General features: G+C 37.9%; 1 protein-coding gene across 4 annotated transcripts in view; it reads right to left on the bottom strand.

Annotated features, from left to right (window-relative positions):
• Positions 1 to 20,212, bottom strand: part of Bdp1 (BDP1 general transcription factor IIIB subunit) — an 89,684-nt gene that overhangs the window by 50,086 nt on the left and 19,386 nt on the right. For all 4 annotated transcript variants that reach the window (XM_075976222.1, XM_075976224.1, XM_075976223.1 and 1 more), the window contains exons 9-15: positions 15,236 to 15,373; positions 13,820 to 14,104; positions 10,558 to 10,699; positions 9,511 to 9,660; positions 6,344 to 6,503; positions 3,082 to 3,173; positions 1,314 to 1,530 (exon numbers count right to left, since the gene is read on the bottom strand). In XM_075976222.1, coding sequence (XP_075832337.1) covers positions 1,314 to 1,530; positions 3,082 to 3,173; positions 6,344 to 6,503; positions 9,511 to 9,660; positions 10,558 to 10,699; positions 13,820 to 14,104; positions 15,236 to 15,373 — 1,184 coding nt within the window. The remainder of the gene's footprint in view (positions 1 to 1,313; positions 1,531 to 3,081; positions 3,174 to 6,343; positions 6,504 to 9,510; positions 9,661 to 10,557; positions 10,700 to 13,819; positions 14,105 to 15,235; positions 15,374 to 20,212) is intronic.

The raw sequence follows: 20,212 nt of genomic DNA, 5'->3' as shown, positions 1-20,212 counted from the left end.
CTTAATAACAAAGTTTGTAGTATTTTAGATTTCACAACAAAACACAAAACTTTAAAACTTTTTTACTGAAAAATCTATTGTAACCAGGTATTATGATGCACGTTCTGGAACTTGGGAGGTAAATGCAGATCACTTTCCCAAACAAACCTAGGTTTTTTGAGGGAATTTGAAAACAATCCAACTACAGAATATTCCATCTCATTTGAGTATAAATAAAATGGTAAAAAAAAAAAAAGTCAAAATTATAAAATAACAGTCAAAAACCACATTTTAGTGTTTTTCCTTTCACTATCTTAGAAATTCCATAAGTCACATATTTACCACGTCTCAAAGCCCTAGTCTTTGCTGTGCCATCAGAAAGCGATGTTTCAGACTCATCTACTTCAGTCTGTTTCCATCACATTTGTCAGAATCTTCCATGGTGCTCAGATTTCTAAATTCTTACTCTTTAAGTACTTTAGAGACTGTAAAAACTATAACAACAGACAGGGCTAAGGATGTAGCTCAGGTAGTAAGAGTGCTTACCTAGCATACTCAAAGCCCTTGCAAGGTTCAATCCACAGCACCACATAAAAACGGGTATGGTTGCACATGCCTACAGTCTTAGCACGTGGGTGGAGGCAGGAGGATCAGAGTTCCGAGGTTATTCTCAGTTACACAGTAAGTTGGAAGCCACTATCTAAAGAGTTGGAAGACTCTATCTAAAATATAAAATTATAGCAGAAAGAACCCAAATGTTAAGTCAAGCTAACTCTTTCTTCTAACAACTATATAAATAATCTAAAACTCCATGAGCCAGGGATATAGTTCAGAGGCAAGAGTGCTTTCTTAGCAATGAAAGAGGCCTTAGGTTCGGTCTTCTACATCTCTTTCTCTCATTCATGCGCGCACACGCACACACGCACACACACACACACACACACTTACTTCATTATCTGTTTTGGGAATTATACTTGAAAGGCGTACTTTTAATATTTTGTTTAAGCCAGTATTAAAATTCACATATATGACTATCATTCCGAAAGGAGGCTGAGAATGTGTTCAAGGGTAGAGTGATTGCCTAACATACTTGAGAACTTGGGCTCAATCTGAAGCACAGGGGAAAAACCAAGTCCAAATATGAGTTAAGATGAGAGCAACCAAGAGTCATATACAATGCTCAAATATCTAAAATGATTTAACAATAAAATTCCTCACTATAAGATTTTGTCCACAAATGCAACAAACAACACACAAAAGGTTATTTTAAAAAGGTGAGAGCTTACATAAAGGCTTATATACTTGCTTAATAAATGTTATCAGAATCAACATACCACAACACAGGATTCACTTTGCTCTCTATCAACACAGGATTCATCTTCATTCTTCTCTACATGGGCCCCAATTTTTCCCTGTGGTATAGGAGTCTCTTCTCTTCCTGTAGCTTTCTGTATGTTAGGCCTTGGTCTTTGCATTCGGCCCCTCAATAGACGTGCAGGTCTTAAGACCTTTGTTTTACCATCTTCCTGTACACAAGACTTTTCACTCAAACTATAATTACAAAGAAATAACAGTATGATTACAATAAAGTCACAAAGTTGTTTGGCTATATAAATAAGTAAGTCATGTTAAATAGGAAGCATTTTTCAAGTATCCACAAGAACATCTTATAAGATAATTACTACACATCTACACTCTACTCTTTCAAACAGACAATTCTGGACCTCATGAAAATACCACCTCAGCACCCTCCCAAGAGACAAATCTGCCTCTGGCAAGATGCCTTCCCCATCACTGATGAACTAAAATCCCTCCAAAAATGTAACTGCACAGCAGAACTTCCTGTGACAGCCAATGGAAGAAAACCATATGCTATCCCCACCCTTCTCCAGACAGTCCACATAAAATATAAAACATATCCCCAGTCAAATCCTGTGATAAAATTGGAAAAAACCTACAGCCAAGCACTTTTTAAAGTGTTAAAAACACATTAGAAGAAACAGATGAACACCCTGAGTGAGACCTTGATAAACAGCTTAGCAAAACGTTCTTTGGTAAACAGCGTTGTTTGATAATTATCAAAGACATAGAAAGAAAGTGAATCCTCTAAAAAATAGGTGACGCAGAAGAATCAAGAGGAATGTTATCCTGTGCTTCATTTCCCATTGGAATATCCATTAGTGTTGCCTAAGTTATGTCTTTAAAAAAAAAAATCAAAATCTCATTTTAAAAATGGAAAAACCTTTATCTACCCAATATGTGACACTATTGTTTCTCTCTCAGGACATCAATGAATATATATAACGTCAGGGAATCAGTGCCAATTTATAGAACAGCATCCCATTGAATAGCCCAGAATCTACTGCTTACAACCATACTTGGAGCTAGCCAGTCTTCTACCCATATCAAGTTAAATATTCCTTTAGAAATCACTTCCTACAAATACAACCATTCACAAACATATCTTAATCATTTATTTATCTGATAAGACTTCTTAGAAAATATTAGTAAGTTGAAGGACGCACAAAACTGCTAACTCAATAGATTCATATGCTCATTTAAAAATTTTATATCAGATGGTGGTGGTGAATACCTTTAATCTCAGCACTCAAAAGGCAGATCTCTAAGTTCAAGAGACCAACCTGGTCTACAGAGTAAGTTCCAGGACAGCTATGCAGAGACACCCTGCCTCAAAATAAATAAATAAATAAAGCCCTAAGATTTTTATTTACTTTTTTTGAGATGGTTCTCCTGTCCCACAGGAGAACTTCAAAATCACCTGAGAAGAGGATAATCTTGAACTTCCAATTCCCTCACCCACATCTGCAGCGCTGGCATCACAAGCACATGCCACCACACCTGGTTTATGTGAGGCTCCTGAGTGAATGAGACTTCACACATTCGAATCAGATATGACCCTAGGCCTACCCGTACCATCATTTCTATCTCTAACACCAAACACACCGCGTGTTAGCAAAATTTCTTGCTACTATCTATAGTGAAAACAGATTTAAAGTATCCTCATTGACAATTCAGACTTTATTAAGAAGAAAACTAACAATTGCAACCACTCCTGAAGGTCATTTCTTCCCAAGTACTTACTCAGACACAGTTTCAGCACCTAGGTTCTCTCTTTCTGTATTCTCTGTCCCAAAATTTTCAGGTACATTCAATCTCTCTTTTTCCACATGATTCTATAAATATAATTTTTTACACTAAAGTTACTTACAATAAAATATTCCACTGAATGAGAATTAAAACTAAAAATTCTAAATACAGAGCAGATCAAAGTATTATAAAACACACAATCATACAATCTTTTTTGTTTGTTTATTAGCTTGTTTTTTTCAAGACAGGATTTCTCTGTGTAACTTTGGAGCCTGTCCTGAAACTCACTCCGTAGACCAGGCTGGCCTTAAACTCAGATCCGCCTCTCTCTGCCTCCTGCGTGCTGGGATTGCAGGCGTTCGCTACCACTGCTCAGCTAAAACTCACAATCTTATACATGGTTAGAAGGACCTTGCCAATATGAACAGTCTTTAAAGTGTCCATATTCACTGACTACTAATATAATTTTAAACTGCATTTTAAGGAAGTAACTGAAGAGTCAGGAATGGCAGCATATGCCTTTAACCCCAACACATGGAAGGCAGAGGTAGGCAAATCTCTATGGGTTGAGTCCAGCCAGGAGTTTCAGGAAAACCAAAGCTATACACTAAGACCTTGTCTCCAAAAATAAAAAAAAAAAAAAAGGAAAAGAATTGAGGGGTCCAAAGGAAAGGAAAAGATGCTTGCCACCAATTCTTACAGCATAATTGTATAATTTTAATCTCTAAGACCCACATAATGGAAAAAGAAAACCACTCCTTGGCAAGTTATCCTCTGATTCCAGGCCCACTGCACCTCCACACAATATGTAATTATTTTAAAATTTAACAAAAGTAATTGAAAAACATGTAAGCACTAAAATGTTCACCACAATATTATGTAAAATGGCCTACATTGCTAACATAAGTTTTCCAAAAATAAATCAATATTTAAATAAATGCAGTTATACTATATTGCTAAAGTATTATTTTAAAATGTTTTCTAAATGTGTTTAAATGACACTGAAAAATTTACAAAATTTTAAATACCAAAGGATAAAAAAATGAATAAAACCTGAAAGGTAGAGAATGTGGTTCACTGGGGAATTCCTCGCCTCACAGTCTATAGCTTTTGCCCTGGTGGTTATCCTGACAGCAAGGGAAGGAAAACAAACTTGGAGAGAAAAATGTGAAAAGACTGACTGCATATAGATAATAAAATTACAACTTTTGCTTTGGTTCTTAAATTAATCTGTATTTCCAAAATTTCTACATTAAATTTGGGCTAGCGTGATTGGTCAAGGAACTTGCACCAAACCTAATGATCTGAGTTTAATCTCCCAAAATGGTACAAAGTAGAGAAAATCAAGTCTGCAAGCTGTTCTCTGACTTGTGTGTGTGTGTGTGTGTGTGTGTGTGTGTGTGTGTGTGTGTGTGTGTGTTGTGGCATGTGCATGCCACCCTCCTCCACAAATAATCAACTAGATATTGTTTTGAAAAGCTTCAATTGTACTAGATTATGATTTAACAATAAAAGGGTTAGAGCACTGGAGACATAGTTTGTGTGCAAGGCCTCGGGCTTTTGTCACAGATGCCAAAGAAAGCCATCTAATAACAAAGGGACTTCCCCAGAGGCAGGAGGAAGGGCGGCAGCCGAGCACTTACCAGCACTTGAGACTCTGAGTCCTGTATGCAAAACAGTTCAAATAAATGAATGAGGGAGGAAACCTAAAGAGCAGCTTAAAAGTGATTGAGGACACACTCAAAACAATTTTAAAACTGTAACTCCCAGAAATATGAATAAATAGGATCTATGTTTGAAAGATTTATTTTATTATTTATCTATTGTGCGCCTATGTGTGAGTGTATGCAGGTGCCTAGGGAGGCCAGAAAAAGAAGTCAGACGCCCTTGGAGCTGCGATTACAGAAGGCTATGAGTTATCTGATATGAAGACTAGGAATGGAATTCAGGTCCAATCAAAGAGCAGCATGACCTCTTAACTGCTGAGCCATCTACCCTGCCTAGGGTCATTTAGTCAATGAAAATCATAACATAGGGACTTTCTTTTAACAATGCATACTAACAGGCAGAGGCAGGCGGATCTCTGGGAGTTCGAGGCCAGCCTGGTCTACAAGAGCTAGTTCCAGGACAGGCACCAAAGATACAGAGAAACCCTGTCTTGGAAAAAAAAATTTTTTTTGAATACTCTGAAAAATAATCACAACACTTAACAGAAAATTTTTTTTCCATTAGAAAGCCCTATTTGTCACTCATGGTGGCACATCATCCCCTTTAATTCCAATACCAGGAGGCAGAGGCAGGGGGATATTTGCAAGTTCCAGGCCAGCATGGTCTACGTAATGATTTACAGGCCAACCAGGACTACACAATGAGATCTGACTTGAAAACAACAAAACCCTACTTACAAAATTACTTTATTTATTAATCTGAAAAACAAAACCAAATAGCCCTGGGGCCAGAGAGATGACTCAGTAAGAAGGGTGCTTATGGGGCTGGAGAGATGGCTCAGCAGTTAAGAGCAATGACTGCACTGCTCTTCAGAGGGCCTGAGTTCAGTTCCCAGCACCCACATGCCAATTCAAACTGTAACTCCAGTTCCAGAAGCTCTGACAGCCTCACACAAGCATATATACAGACAAAACACCAATGCACATAAAATAAATAAATTGTAAAAAAAAAAAAGGGGGGGTATTTATAATCCCAGTGATGGGAAGGTGAAACCTAACAGAAGTCTAGAATTCACTGTCCAGTCATTCTGGCTTAACTGGAAAGCCTCGGACTGAAAAGAAACCTTAGCTGAAGAAGCAAAGTAGAAGGCTACTGAGAACCAACACTGAAACTGACCCTTGACCTCTACACACATGCACATATATGTACCCACAGATGTGATTGCAACACAAATATGAAATCAAACATACAAGAAATATTTTGAATAAACATTTTATACAATTTAAAAAGTGAGCTGGGGGATGTTGGTGAGTGGTAGAATGTTTGTTTGCCTAGCATGACCAAGGTCTAGGTTCATTCCTAATTGCATGCGCGAGCACACATCAAATTTATCATTGAGATTTTTTTCAATTGTTATAGCCCACTTGCTGAAGTAAACACATGAAAAAGACTAATAAACACAGATCTAATTTTAAGTTGTGTTTTCTTATCAGTTACAAGTTTGAAATTACAAGCTAAATATTTTATTTGTAATTACTTAGAAAATATGTTTATAGCTTTCTTTTCCATAAATTCTCTTAGGCCGCACCTTTTCAGCTGAAGTTTCTGAAGGTGAGATTTTGCTCCTTTCATCTTGTGTATCTTGAGAAACAACTGACTTCTTCCCAACTGCCCTGGACAGATTAGGTTTAGGTCTCTGCAGTCGACTTCTGGATTTTGGTTTAACATTTTCTGCTTGTTCAGTCTCTCTAAAAAAAGAAAGAAAAAAAAAGGGATGTTATTTGAATTGCAACCAACATGTAGTCAAGATCAAATAAAACTCTAAAAAATTGGAAAAGTCAAAGAGCTCCTTAAAGCCCTGACGCTGAGAGACTTACTCTATCAGATATTAAAAACATATCAATATCAGTAATTAAGATTTAAAGTGGTACCAAAAGAACATGTAAATGAAACACAACAGAAAATAATTCCAAAGCAGATTTGATTTTAGAACATACTAAAGATCATCTCCCAAAATAGAAAAGTTGAAATGTGTAACACAGGATACTTAAAAAATAAATGTTATGCTATGTTTGAAGGTGCATGCCTTTAAACCCAGCACTAAAGAGGAAGAGGCAGGTGGATCTCTCTAAGTTTGAGGCCAGCCTAAAATACACAGCAAGTGCCAAGACAGCTAAGACTACATAGCAAGACCCTGTTTCAAAAAAAAGCAAAAAAATAAAAATAAACATTACACAAAACAAACTTCTAGTGGGAAAACTGATTAACAAAACAGAGAGAGTTCCATCCATTGCACTATGCTGATAATATATTTCAAGTGGATCAGACATTAAAATGAAGGCAGAAACAACGAAAGAAAGTTAACCTTAGAAACTTTAATTTAGATTGAGTAAATCTAAGATTTCATAAAAAGTAGGAAAAAGTTAGAAATCAGATATCATAAAAATAAAAACCTGGGGGCTGAAGAGATGGTTCAGTAGATTAAGGAATTTGCCATCAAGACTCTGACCCCTGGAGGAGAGCAAAATCTCCTCAAGTTGTCCTCTGACCTTTCCATGTGTTCCATGGCGTGCGCTCACACACACACAAACAAACACACATATTCTTTAAGCAAGCACTTCCATTTTTAAACCTTCAATGAAAAACATACTTGCAAACTGGCATAAAAGTGAAAGCAAAGATTGTAAGTATTTGTAAAAACAACCTATAAGGCCATGAGTGGAGAACAAACCACACAAACTAGAGAACATTCAAATGATGAAACACTATAAAGCTATAAAAATAAAAGATATGTTTTATATAAAAGTATGGGGGAGGATCCTGCAAAACATTATGTATGAGTATGTCACATTTAGGTTTGCTTCAGCATACACTTACAGTCCCTGAAAGAACACTACTCATTCTTTAGAAGGAAGACAGGGTGGAGGAGACTTTGCTTCTTAATGCTTAACCAAAAAAATACAGAGTTTACTCCAAAAATTAATTTTAAAATTTTGATTCTCAATATGGTGTGCTCCATTAAAAATCAGCATTCATGAGTTGAACAGATTTTGTTCCTTTTTCTTCTTTTCGTGTGCATGTGATGTACATGTGTGCTCGTGTTCATGTGTGGATGTGGGTGGCTGTGCAGGCCTGTAATGGATGTTTTTGGTTATGAACTTGACTACACCTGGAACAAACTAAAATCCAAAGGACTGAGCACACTTGTGAGTAATTTTTTTCTTAATTAGTAATTTGAAGTGGGTAGACACATTTCTATCCTGAGTCTTTGAGGTACGGAGACACACCTTTAATCCAGATCTTTAGAGATGGGAGGAGCCACCTTTAATCTGGGCCATACCTTTTCGCATCAGCCCATATAAAGGACATGGAAAAAGGAAGCGCTTTGTTCTTTGCTTGCTTGCTCTCACTGGCAAGTTCATTCTTTCACTGGCTTTGGAGACTACTTCTTCAGGATTCCAGCACACAGTGAAGACCAGTTGAGACATCCATCCTCATGGACTGAACAACTACTGAATTCTAGGACCTTCCATTGGTAGGCACCCATTGTTGTACTAGCTGGACTACAACCTGTAAGCCAATCTAATAAATTCCCCTTCTATGTATATCAGTATCTCTCTGTGTGTATGCACGTGTTTGTATATACATGTGTGTACATACACGCATACATATGGTGTAGGAGGTTCTTCTGTGTTGCTTTCATTGGTCAATGAATAAAGAAGTTGCTTTGGGCCTGATAGGGCAAAACTTAGGTAGGCGGAGAAAGACAGAACTGAACGCTAGGAAGAAGGGCAGAGTGAGAGATGCCTTGGATCTTCTTCCTAAGACTGACGCCAGTTAGAATCTTGCTGGTAAACCAAAGTCACGTGGCGATACACAGATTAATAAAAATGGGTTAAATTAAGATGTAAGAATTAGCCAATAAGAAACTAGAGCTAATGGGCCAGGCAATGTTTTAATTAATACAGTTTCTGTGTGGTTATTTCGGGTGTAAGCTAGCTGGGCAGCCGGCACAAACAAGTGGTCTGCTCCCACCAACATACATACATACATATTCATTTTATAGGTACTGTTCCTCTACAGAACCCTGACTAATACAATACCCAAGACTGACCTTGGGAATCTTCCTCAATTACTCATTCCCTGAGTCTTTGAGGTAAGATCTCTCAATCAAACCCAGCGCTTGCTAATTATATGTAGGCTGCCAGACCCACCATTTCCATTCTATAATAAAACAGAATCCCAAGAGAAAGAAACAGAAAGTGAAATCTTTTGATGACATGTGATTGAGAGACTGCAGTAAAATCACCTGCTAAGTGATCGACATACGAAGAGTCCCTTCTACTCTCTAAATGTTATTTAAGATCTTTATCAAGAGGATAGAGAAATGCCTCAGCAGTTAAGAGCTCCTGGATCTGGTTCCCAGCACCACATAGGATGGCTCACAACAGCCTCTAACTCCAGCTCCAAGAGGATCTGGAGCACATACAAATGCATAAATCCACGTACATATATGCATATGTCTGTCTGTCTGTTTATCTATCTACTATCTATATGTCTAATTTAAAAAAAAATAAATATCTATCTTTAAAAACAAAGTTTATTAGAGACTTGGAGATACAACTCAGCCTTTCAGTCTTAGAAGATATGCCTATTCCATGCAATGTCCTAGGTTTAATCCCCAAATCAAAAAAGAAAATGTTTAACAGTTTTAGAACATGCCTAAGAAGAAACCCAACTGTATAAAATACTTACAGTGGTCTATTCTCTAGGTCAACGCTTCTTTCTTCTGTTCCAGCATTATTTACTTCACAGGAGGCAGCACCCGCAACTTCTGACAAAGGCAAATCTGCAGCATTTGATTCTGAGGACTCACTTGCTAGCGGCATGATATCTTGTTGATTACTAAGGAAGGGAAAATGTATCAGGAGAAACATACTACTAGAAATAAATTTTCATACCACTAAAGGACACAAACATGCTTGCTGATATGGTGTGAAACCTCTTGCCATCATTCTTGTGTTTTTGAACCTGGGTTTTTTATTGACCTAAAGCTCACCAATTAGCCTAGGAAGGCTGGTGAGCAAGCCCAAGCATCTCATCTCTTCCTCCTACATACTGGGATATCAGTGTGTAATACTACACCTGGCTTTGATATGGGTGTTGGGAATTAAACGTTAACATCATGGCGGTCTATGATGTAATCCCAGCACCTGGGAGGCTATGACAGGAGACTTGTTTGTTTGTGTACTTATTTGTTTTGGAGGCAGAATCTACTAGTAGAACCTGCTAGGTATATCCCAAACTAACCTTGAACTTATGGTATTCCTGCCTCAGCCTCCTCAGTACTGGGATTTTATGAATGCACCAGCACACCAAGCTTGAAGATAATACACAATGATTTACAAAATGAAAATGGTTAACCAAGAGACTATAGAAATAGCTCTGCAGTTAAGAGTACACACTGCTCCTTGACAGAACTTACGCTCAGTTCTTAGTACCTATACCAGGTAGTCACAATCGCCTATAATTCCAGTTCCAGGGGAATTCAATGCCTCTGTGGGCATCTATACTCATGTGCACATATCCACACAGACATACACATGCAAACATAATTAATAATAAAGAGAAATCTTTTTAAAAAGCTAATAAAAATACAATAATCTGAGTTATATTCAAGTTTAACAAAAAGGTTCAAAAATAAATAAAGCAAAGCAAACAGGAAAAGAAGTACAAATCCACAATGACAACTGGAGACTCCATAGAAGATGCAGATAAAGCCAGTAAAGAGGCAGAAAATACCATGTGGAAGGGCTGGAGCCAGTTCTCAGCTCCACCGTTTCACTGGAGGGTGAGAATGACTCTGCAATGTCGTCTACGCGCTGTGGGAAAGAAGGTGTCTGTTCCTCATTGCATTTGCCTTCATTTTCCTCAGGACTTGTATCTAGGAATATAAAACACATGTTCTTCCAAAAAGTAGTAAAGATAGCAATATTGTAAAGCATAAGGAATTTATATGCAACAACTTGTCTTTTCCTACAAAATATTAATCCACTTAACATTCAAGATTTAGGGTGTTTTCCTGAACATTGTGTTTTGTTGTTTAAGCCTCAGCCTTTTTATTTATTTATTTATTTATTTATTTATTTATTTATTTATTTATTTATTTATTTATTTATGATTTCTGCCTCCTCCCCGCAACCGCCTCCCATTTCCCTCCCCCTCCCCCGATCAAGTCACCCTCCCTCATCTGCTCCAAGAGCAATCAGGGTTCCCTGACCTGTGGGAAGCCCAAGGACCACCCACCTCTATCCAGGTCTCCTAAGGTGAGCATCCAAACTGCCTAGGCTCCCACAAAGCCAGTACGTGCAGTAGGATCAAAAACCCACTGCGATTGTTCCTGAGTTCTCAGTAGTCCTCATTGTCCTCTATGTTCAGCTAGTCCGGATTTATCCTTTAATAACTAAGCCATCTCTCTAGCGCTTTTATCCCTTAAACTTTATTACATTTACTATTATCATTTGTGTGCATATGTATGCGTGTGCACGAGTGCCCACATGTTTCACACATACGGAGTTCAGAAGACAACTCCGTGCAGCTAGTGCTCTCCTTTCACCTTTGAGGGTTTGGGGGATTGAATCCAAGTTGTCAGGATTGCAGGCAAGTGCTGAGTCATGTCAGGCACACAAAAGGACACAAAATAAATGTGTAATAAAAAGCACTAATATTTACCCTATGATAAAGAACCACCTTAATTCCAACATCATAAATGACGCATCAGTATTTTAGATGGTAAAAGACTAGAACTATAAAGCTATTCTTCTTTACATTGTAAAACATGTCTTTTTCTTTTGGTTGAGACAGGGGCTAATGTAACAGACTGGCATCAAACTAGGTAGCCAAGGATAATCTTGAACTTCTGAATCTACTTATCTACCTACTCTACCACCTAAGTGGTGAGATTACAGGCACTGGCCAGTTTACCCAGTTTTCTTTTATTATATAATCTCTGTTTAAAAAAATAATTTCCATTTTTTAATTCATTTACTTGGTGTATGTGTGTTACCACAGTGCCCATGTGGACATCAGAAAGCAACTAACAGGAGTTGGTTTTCTTCTTTGTGGATCCCTGGGATCAAACTTAAGTACCTTTACCCACTGAGCTATCTCACAAGCCTCTACATGTAATATTCTTATAATGGTAAACAACAAGAGTATAATATTCTAATGCTTATAAATCAGATAACTGTGGGCTGGGCATGATGACACACGTCTTTAATCCCAGCATTTGGGAAGCAGAGGCAAGCAGATTTCTGAGTTCAAGGCCAGTCTGGTCTATAGAGTAAGTTCCAGGACAGCCATGGCTACAAAGAGAAACTCTGTCTCAGACAACAACAAAAACCAGACAGCCATAAGCAGGACATAAGAGCAAATACATGCATCCCTGCTCTTAGACTGGCGAAGCAAGAGTTCAAGATCATCCTTGACTTCAAGGCAAGTTCTAGTCCAGCCTGGGCTATATTAGACCCTATCTCAAAAGGAAAAAAAAAAAAAGAAAACTTTTATTACTTCAACTACCAGAACTGATCTATTAAACTACTATGACTTCCTCTCTGCTATCTAGCTCTCATTGTGCTGACGGTGTTATACAAGCTACTGAAGGAAAAAGTCATTAACTGCCTTACCACTTAGGAACACTGCAAGCAACTGCAACTCAACTGACAGGAGATGTCCACTGGTGCAACAGTGGCACAAATGCTAGAAGTAACAACTGCTTCTTGATTAGATTTCTAGCCAGATCCACAGGAGGAACCTCTGCTTGAGCAAGAAAGCCCGGACCAGAAACCATGATGTCCTAAGCCATAGGGAATATCCTACTGCTTTGCTAAATGGGCACAGTATCAACTGCCTTCTAAACAGTTGTCTTCACAGCTAAGGATTAGAGAAGCTTCTTTTTGTAGTTAACATAGTCATTACAACGACTCAGAAATGGTCAAACTGCAGAAAGTGACTGTTGAGTGTTCAGTCTCAAACGAACAACTAAACCAACCAGCCACCCTAACCCGTGAACTTGGGAAACATCACAGAGGTCATAAAAAGTCTGTAAGAACCAGAGGTTGAGGAGAACTTCTGAAAATCAGTCTTTTGGACGTGACAGAAGTACTTCACTTATGAACTCATAACAAATATATCTACAAACACAAGATCAAGCCAGTCAACCGTCCAGCCTGGGTCAGGGAAGGACACAAGCGCCTATCCTCAGCTGAGGTGCTCCTGGCAGGTGATGGCTACTGGGGAAGGGATAGTCGGTTTTGTAAGGGGTGTGGCCTCTGGTTAGGTTAGGTATGGATGACCCCACTCCCGTGCACATAGAGCAACACTTATGGGACTCAGTGGGTTGTTTTGTTTGGTTCTTTAAAAAGAACATGAAGCTGGAAGATACATTGGGGAGGGTCTGGAAAGGGACTAAGGAAGCAGGCAGAAGGGGTTCCTAAGTAGTAAAGCCAGGAACTTGCGGGTGCTAGCACATGCTCTACTACTGAGCAGTACCTCCAAACTTACTATTTCACTTTAAGTATTCTTAAAGCAAACTCTTAAGAAGGCCCCAGTTTCCTCTTAAGTTTTGGTTTTTGTCTTCCAGCAACACTTAAATTACAGTATGCTTGCATTCTAAGAATACAAGAAAAAAAAAGAAATGGAAATTCTACTAGCTCTTTTTACAGACTCACAGAGGTATTCCATGAAGGCAGATCATAAAAATCTGAGATTCGTTACAGATATATGATCACCAATGACTGTTAATGGGAACACAAGGGAAATAATTCAACTTCTGAACAATCTGGGGAAAATTCTCCCTGCTTCACTTTTTTTGTTTTGTTTTCTACAGCTGTTTTTTTCTCTTTAACTAAAATTAAGATGGCAAGATGTAACATAGTACTGGGCAGACAACCACTAACAAACATTAGGAATTGCTGTTCTCCACAACGGTAGCATCGGTCATATATATTACTGTACACGCCCCTTCTAATAAAACCAAGGATCTTAGAATGTGTTTGAAACTTACTCTTGTGTATTTCTGCTTCAGGAGAGCTTGACTGAACGAGGACATTTCCTACAAGATTTGTTGCTTCCTGCTTATTAGCTCCATTTTGCTTCTTCCTCCTCCTCCTTTTCTCTTGCTTTTGATCTTGCTCTAACACGGTTTGTTCTAAATCCTGTCCTGATGAAGTTGGTGGTTCCTCTTCAGCAACTGTCTGAGTATCCTTCTGAGATCTTTCTAGATCTGAACTGTTACTATTTACAGATTCATCTGGATCATCATTCACTTCCTCACTAGTTACCTTTTTTGCTAAAAACAAGAGAAATTGTTATAAACACATGAAATATGTATAGAAAACTTATTGAAAGGGAAGATGATAAATACTCAAAAGTATATTCTGTCTGTCATGTCCTTTTTGTGAAAAACTGAAGACAGACTTAAAGAGGAGAAGAGATCAGCTCTAACACTCGCACCATAAGCTCACGCAGGTACAGGCTAGGGTGGCTCAGAAGTAAAGCACATCCTACTTAGCATATACACAGCCCTGGGTTCAATGCCCAGCACTGCCGCCCCCAACAACAAAAAGATACATGCATGCCAATTACCAATAAAAGTAAGTTTATATGTAGAAATGTGATGGGATTCAAAGTATATTACGATATAAAAACTTCAAATGGCAGAAATATTTATGAGATTACATTTTCATTTTATTAAATTATTTAATTAATCTTAAAGTTATTCCTAAGAATGCTAAAGAATTTGCTCTGAACATCAGGTAGAACAAACAGTTCTAGAATTGTAACTTTTGTATCATTTTGATTGCTTAAGACAAGGTCTGGTGCATTCCAGGTTGCTTCCAACTGTACTATATAACTGAAAGTAGGCATGAACTTGTGTCCCCTGCCTGAACCAAGGATCTTTTTCATCATTTTTGTGGTACTGGGGATCAAATCCAGGCAGTTTTCTGCATTCCTGGCAAGTACTAAACTACATCCCCAGACTGAAACATTGTTTTCCTTTTAAATATATGTGTGCACACACAGTATGTGGTATCTAGAGAGTCTACAAGATGGCATCAAATGCCATAGAGTTGCAGTCAAATGCAATTGTAAGTCACACCAACACAAGTGCTAGGAACGAAAGACCAGCCCAATTTAAAAGCAACAAAGCATTCTTAACCTCTGCGTCACCTCTCCAGCTCATATCAGGCCTCTCAAAAAAGCACAAATTCACGCACACACACACACACTATACAGGTAATACACAAACAGAAACAAATCATTAAAAGGGAGCTGTTATTTGCCCCAGATAACTGGCAAAGCAATGATACTAATACTTCCCTCTAACTATGTGCTATGATGGTGTCAACTACCTGAATAACATCTCAATTCATAATGGCAATACTGTAAATTCACCATTAGATGAAACTCCAGACAATACCTTGCACGTTTTTCCGTGGTTTGGAAGACTTTTCCTTTGAACTCTGACATTTAGTAGATTTTTTTCTTTTTTCTTCTTCAGCAAGAACTTTCTGAAGCAAATGAGCAAAAAAATCCAAGTCAAAGGGGCGTTTTTCCTCTGTTTAAAGAAAGGGGGAAAGTTTAGAGTTTTTATTTAAAAAAAAAAAGAAGAAGAGCTCTCTAGTTTTCAAAGTAGGACAATATCCAAAGCAAAGGATGGATAAACAAAGATGGCACTGTTAAGTAATAAAACAAAAAAGTAACTTAACAAGTATGGGCTAAATGTGTAAGAGCTTGGTGACGTAGCACTTATAGAATACACAAGACCTTGGATTCAAGTCCCAATCCAAAAAAATAAATTAAATTATTAGGTTGGTGCAAAAGGAACTGCTGTTTTAGACCATGAGTTTTATGTCATTATAAATAGGTTCAAAAACATCTTTCTTACCAAATAAAAACCGTTCCAATCAATATATTCTTGCCAATTAAAAGTAAGGTGTTTTGTTTTAGTCACTGTAAAGTCCATCCCTTGGATTCAATGACTCTTGGAAAGCACTTTCTGCCTCTTTCTGGTGTAAAACATTTTACTTGTAAAAAACTGTTGAGATGCTTGGAGAAGTCACAGTCAACTGGCAAGGGGCCAGGTGAACATAGCAGATAAAGAAAAACTTTGTGGCCTAAGCCAGGTGTGGTGGCACACATCTTTGATTTCAAAGGCAGGCATCTCTGTGAGGTCAAGGCCAGCCTGGTCTATATCGAGCTCTACATCAATTAGGGTTTACAGTGAGACCCTGACTCAAAACCACAACTATGTAACCTAATTTGTTCAAGTTCCAATTTGTGAAGAATTAGTTGTGTGATATAAGGTTGGGCATTGTGGAAAATCAGGCCCTTTCTTTTGACCAATGTTGGCTTCTCGGGTGTAATAATTTCATCAGATTTCAGAAAGCAATGGCTCAGACTGTTAAGAGACCACCAGTCAGTAATCATGACCCCATCCCTTTTTGTGGGCAGTTCAAATTTGGTTTTGAGAAATGCTTTGAAGTTTCTTCTCAGCCCAAGCACTGCTGGGTACTGCTGTCTTACACATCCACTTTTCATTGCACATCACAACCCAATACAGAAACGAGACAATGTTGTGTGTAGAATCAGGACAATAGTTCAAAATGGCTTTTTATTCGAGCTTTTTCATGTTTCGAATTTACTTCCAATGCAAAATGACCAGTGAATGGTCCACACTGAGTTCTACAGCAACCTTTGAGTTATAAAAGGAGCAGATTCAACAACTGCTCAGTTTGCTACATTCCACACCTTCAAGGCTCCCCTCTTCTTTGCAAACCTTCTTGAACCATTATTCTAACAATACATGTAACAGTTCCTCCTGGACCAAATGCATTGTTATTGTTGCAAACTTTCCTCATATATATGACCCATTTTGAACTCAAATAAGAAAATACTTGAGAGGCAAAAGAGCTGGCTCAGCAGTTAAGAGCACTGGCTGCTTGTGCTGGCTAGTTTTACATGAACTTGACATAAGGTAGAGTCATCCAAAAAGGAGGGAGACTCAACTAAGAAAATGCCTCCAAAAGATCAGGCTGTAGGCAAGCCTATATTCTTAATTAATGACTGATGTAGGAGGGTCCAGCCCATGGTGGGGGGTGCTATCCTTGGGCTGGTGGTGCTGGGTTCTGTAAGAAAGCACGCTGAGCAAGTCATGAAGAACAAGCCAGTAAGCAACTCTCCTCCATGCCTTCTGCATCAGCTCCTGCCTCTAGAGTTCCTGTTCTGACTTCCTTTTATGATAAACAGTGATGTGGAGCCAAATAAACTCTTTCCTCCCAAGTACTTTTCGTCATGGTGTTTCACCACAGCAATAGTAACCCTAAGACACTGCTCTTCGAGGGTTCAATTACAAGTACCCACAGGATAGTTCACAACCATGTGCGATTCCAATTCCAAAGAATATGACGCCCACTTCTGTCCTTTGTAGGTACTGCACCCATGGGCTGCACAGATGTGCATTCAGACATATAAAAAATAATCTAAAAAAATATGTAAAAGACTATCTGGAATTTGCTTTTTGTCTATGATTTCCTTAATATAAATAGGTAATAAGTCAGTGGTACAAGATCCTAAGGTGAGAAGTGTGCATTAATAATGCATAATAACTATATTTAAGAATGTAAGCATATAAAATAATAATTTTAACAATGCAAGAACCAGAATTACTTTTGTATCAACCTAATAAAAGGATTACACTATTTATACAAGCAATAAAATGGGTGAATCTCAAAAATAAAAGTAAAAGAAACCAACACCAAGCATTATTATTGATCCAATTAGATGATCTAAAACATGTTAAACTAGACCATGATAATTTAAATGGAAACAGCAGTGTCCTTGGGCTACAAAGCTTGACAGGAAAGCAAACAAACAGTCTTCTTAGTTTATGAAAATATTCTACACATAATTTAAGACACTGGTTAATAGGGTATATTCTTTGTTAAAATTTCAAATTACACTTTGAACTACCATATCAATTATTTTAAATGGCAAAGATAAGGCCAAGAGATAATTCAGTGGTACAGAACATGAATTAGCTGGTACAAGAGCCTGGGTTTAGCCGGGCGGTGGTGGCGCACGCCTTTAATCCCAGCACTTGGGAGGCAGAGGCAGGCAGATCTCTGTGAGTTCGAGGCCATCTTGGTCTACAAGAGCTAGTTCCAGGACAGGCACCAAAGCTACAGAGAAATCCTGCCTCGAAAAACCCAAAAACAAAACCTGGGTTTAATTTTCAGCCCCCAAACATATATGAAGATAACTAAGATATCCTCTAAGAGCCTATGATTACAACACCCTCTTTCCATTACAACCACTTCACTATGTATTCTTCCAAGCCATCAGTAAAATAAAACAGTCCAATGAAGTCAGAAATACTTCCATTGTCAACTGTATAATAGAGAAAGAACAATCAGTAAAAAAAAACAAGGAATGAATCTACAAAGGAATGCTTCCTTAAACTTTACATCTAAACTCTGGTGATATACAGAAAGATCACAAAAATGATTCAGTAAAAGGAACACACTAAAATACTGTTTTAATTTAATTTAACTAAAATAATTTGTTCTAATTCTCCACAACAAAGAACCAGCACCCCAGGAATCCAGAAAGAATCTATAGGCGGTTCTAAAGGACTTAAAATATATGACCCGTCCTAAACAAAAACAAACCATCCACAAAGGGAGTGGAAGAGATGGCTCAGAGGATGCAGGGTCAGTCCTCAGCACAGCACCATATGGTGAGTCACAACCATCCATAACTCCAGTGCCAAATGATCAAGTGCCCCCTCTGACCCCCAGGGACACCATATACACATGTGGTCAACACACATCTGTGCATACATTCATACACATAAAATAAATCTTTAAAAAACCCACAGGAGGTTTTTTTTTAATTTTTAATTTCCTATTACAAAGGATAAGAAAATCACAAAAAAACAAAACTATAGAATCTATAAATTATTTTCTAATAATTTATTAAGCCCAGTGGAAAGTTTCTCCATTTTTAAAATGGAAATTTCTCTATTCACAATATTCCAGATCTTACAGGAGCCATTCCTGGAAACGCTTTCAACTGAAGACAGAACACTGGGTATCAGCCCCACTTGTCGACCATGGGTGTCTCTCATGAATTCACGAGCTACACAGTGGATACTCTCTAAATCACATATGAATTATTTTCCCTAACATCAGCCTTATGGCTAACTTTAATTAAATTTCATTTTGAGCAGGGCATGGTGGTACACACCTTTAATTCCAGAACTGAGGAGGCAGAGGCAGATGAATCTCTGAATCTGAAGCCAGGAGCCTAGCCTACATACTGAGTTCTAGGCAATCCAGGGCTATACAGAGACAGGGTGGAGATAGGAGCTGTGTTTTGAAGCTGAAGAAATGGTTTGGCAATTAAGAGTACTTCCTGCCCTTGGAAAGGGATAGGTTGAGTTACCAAAAACCACATGGCAGTTCACAACCACCTGCTAACGTCAGTTCTGAGGAATCTAACACCCTCTTCTATCATCTGTGGACACCAAGCACACACATGACACACATACATACATATATGCAAGCACTCAACGCATACACACAAAATAAAATAAATAAATCTCCTTTTAAAAAAATTGGGTAGGCACAGTGATGTATACCTTTAATTCCAGAACTTGAGGGACAGAAGCAAGTGGATCTCTGTGAGTTTGAGTCTAGTCTAGTCTATGCAGAGTTTTCCTGGACAGCCAAGGCTAAACAGTGGGGCCCTGTCTCCTTTTACTTTCTTTTTTTTTTTAATTGTTTTTTTTTTCGCTACATATTTTTTTCTGTTTCCCCATCTCTTTTTTAAATTTTATTTAGAATTAAATTTGGCAACACAGGTAATTTCATAGCTAAATTAACACTAACATATTAATTATGAAATGTTGATATTTGTTCATGAAAAGTATGTACCTTCTAAAACAAAAAATTACTTCAAACATAAATTTGGTTTTATTTATAGATCTCTTGTACTCTTTCTGTAGACTTACAAAAAGAAAAATGATAATAATTTTAATGAAGGTATTAGAAACTGGCTGGTTCCTACTCTCCTCTAAATCAGATCTAAATTTAAATGCTACCCATTCTTAAAGAACTTCATTGAGGCTCAATAAGCATCAAGACCCAATTCCTTTTTCTTCCAAGAACTCAATCAGTACTTGAAACTTGCATAACAATATCCCCCACCTATTTAAATTCAGGGCTCTCCAATCAGATTTCTCATCTGCCTTATTTGACAACACATCTTCAAGAGCACCCAGAACACAGCAGGGAGTCAATGCTGTTGACTCAACGACTGGCTGACAACAGAGTCTACTATCGCAATCTATTTTCCGTGAACTATCTCTTGAACATAATTCCTTCCCAATAAAAAA

The sequence above is a fragment of the Microtus pennsylvanicus genome, chromosome 6, assembly GCF_037038515.1.
Source record: "Microtus pennsylvanicus isolate mMicPen1 chromosome 6, mMicPen1.hap1, whole genome shotgun sequence".
Taxonomy (NCBI): Eukaryota; Metazoa; Chordata; class Mammalia; order Rodentia; family Cricetidae; genus Microtus; species Microtus pennsylvanicus.
This window is presented reverse-complemented; position numbering and strand designations above follow the sequence as displayed.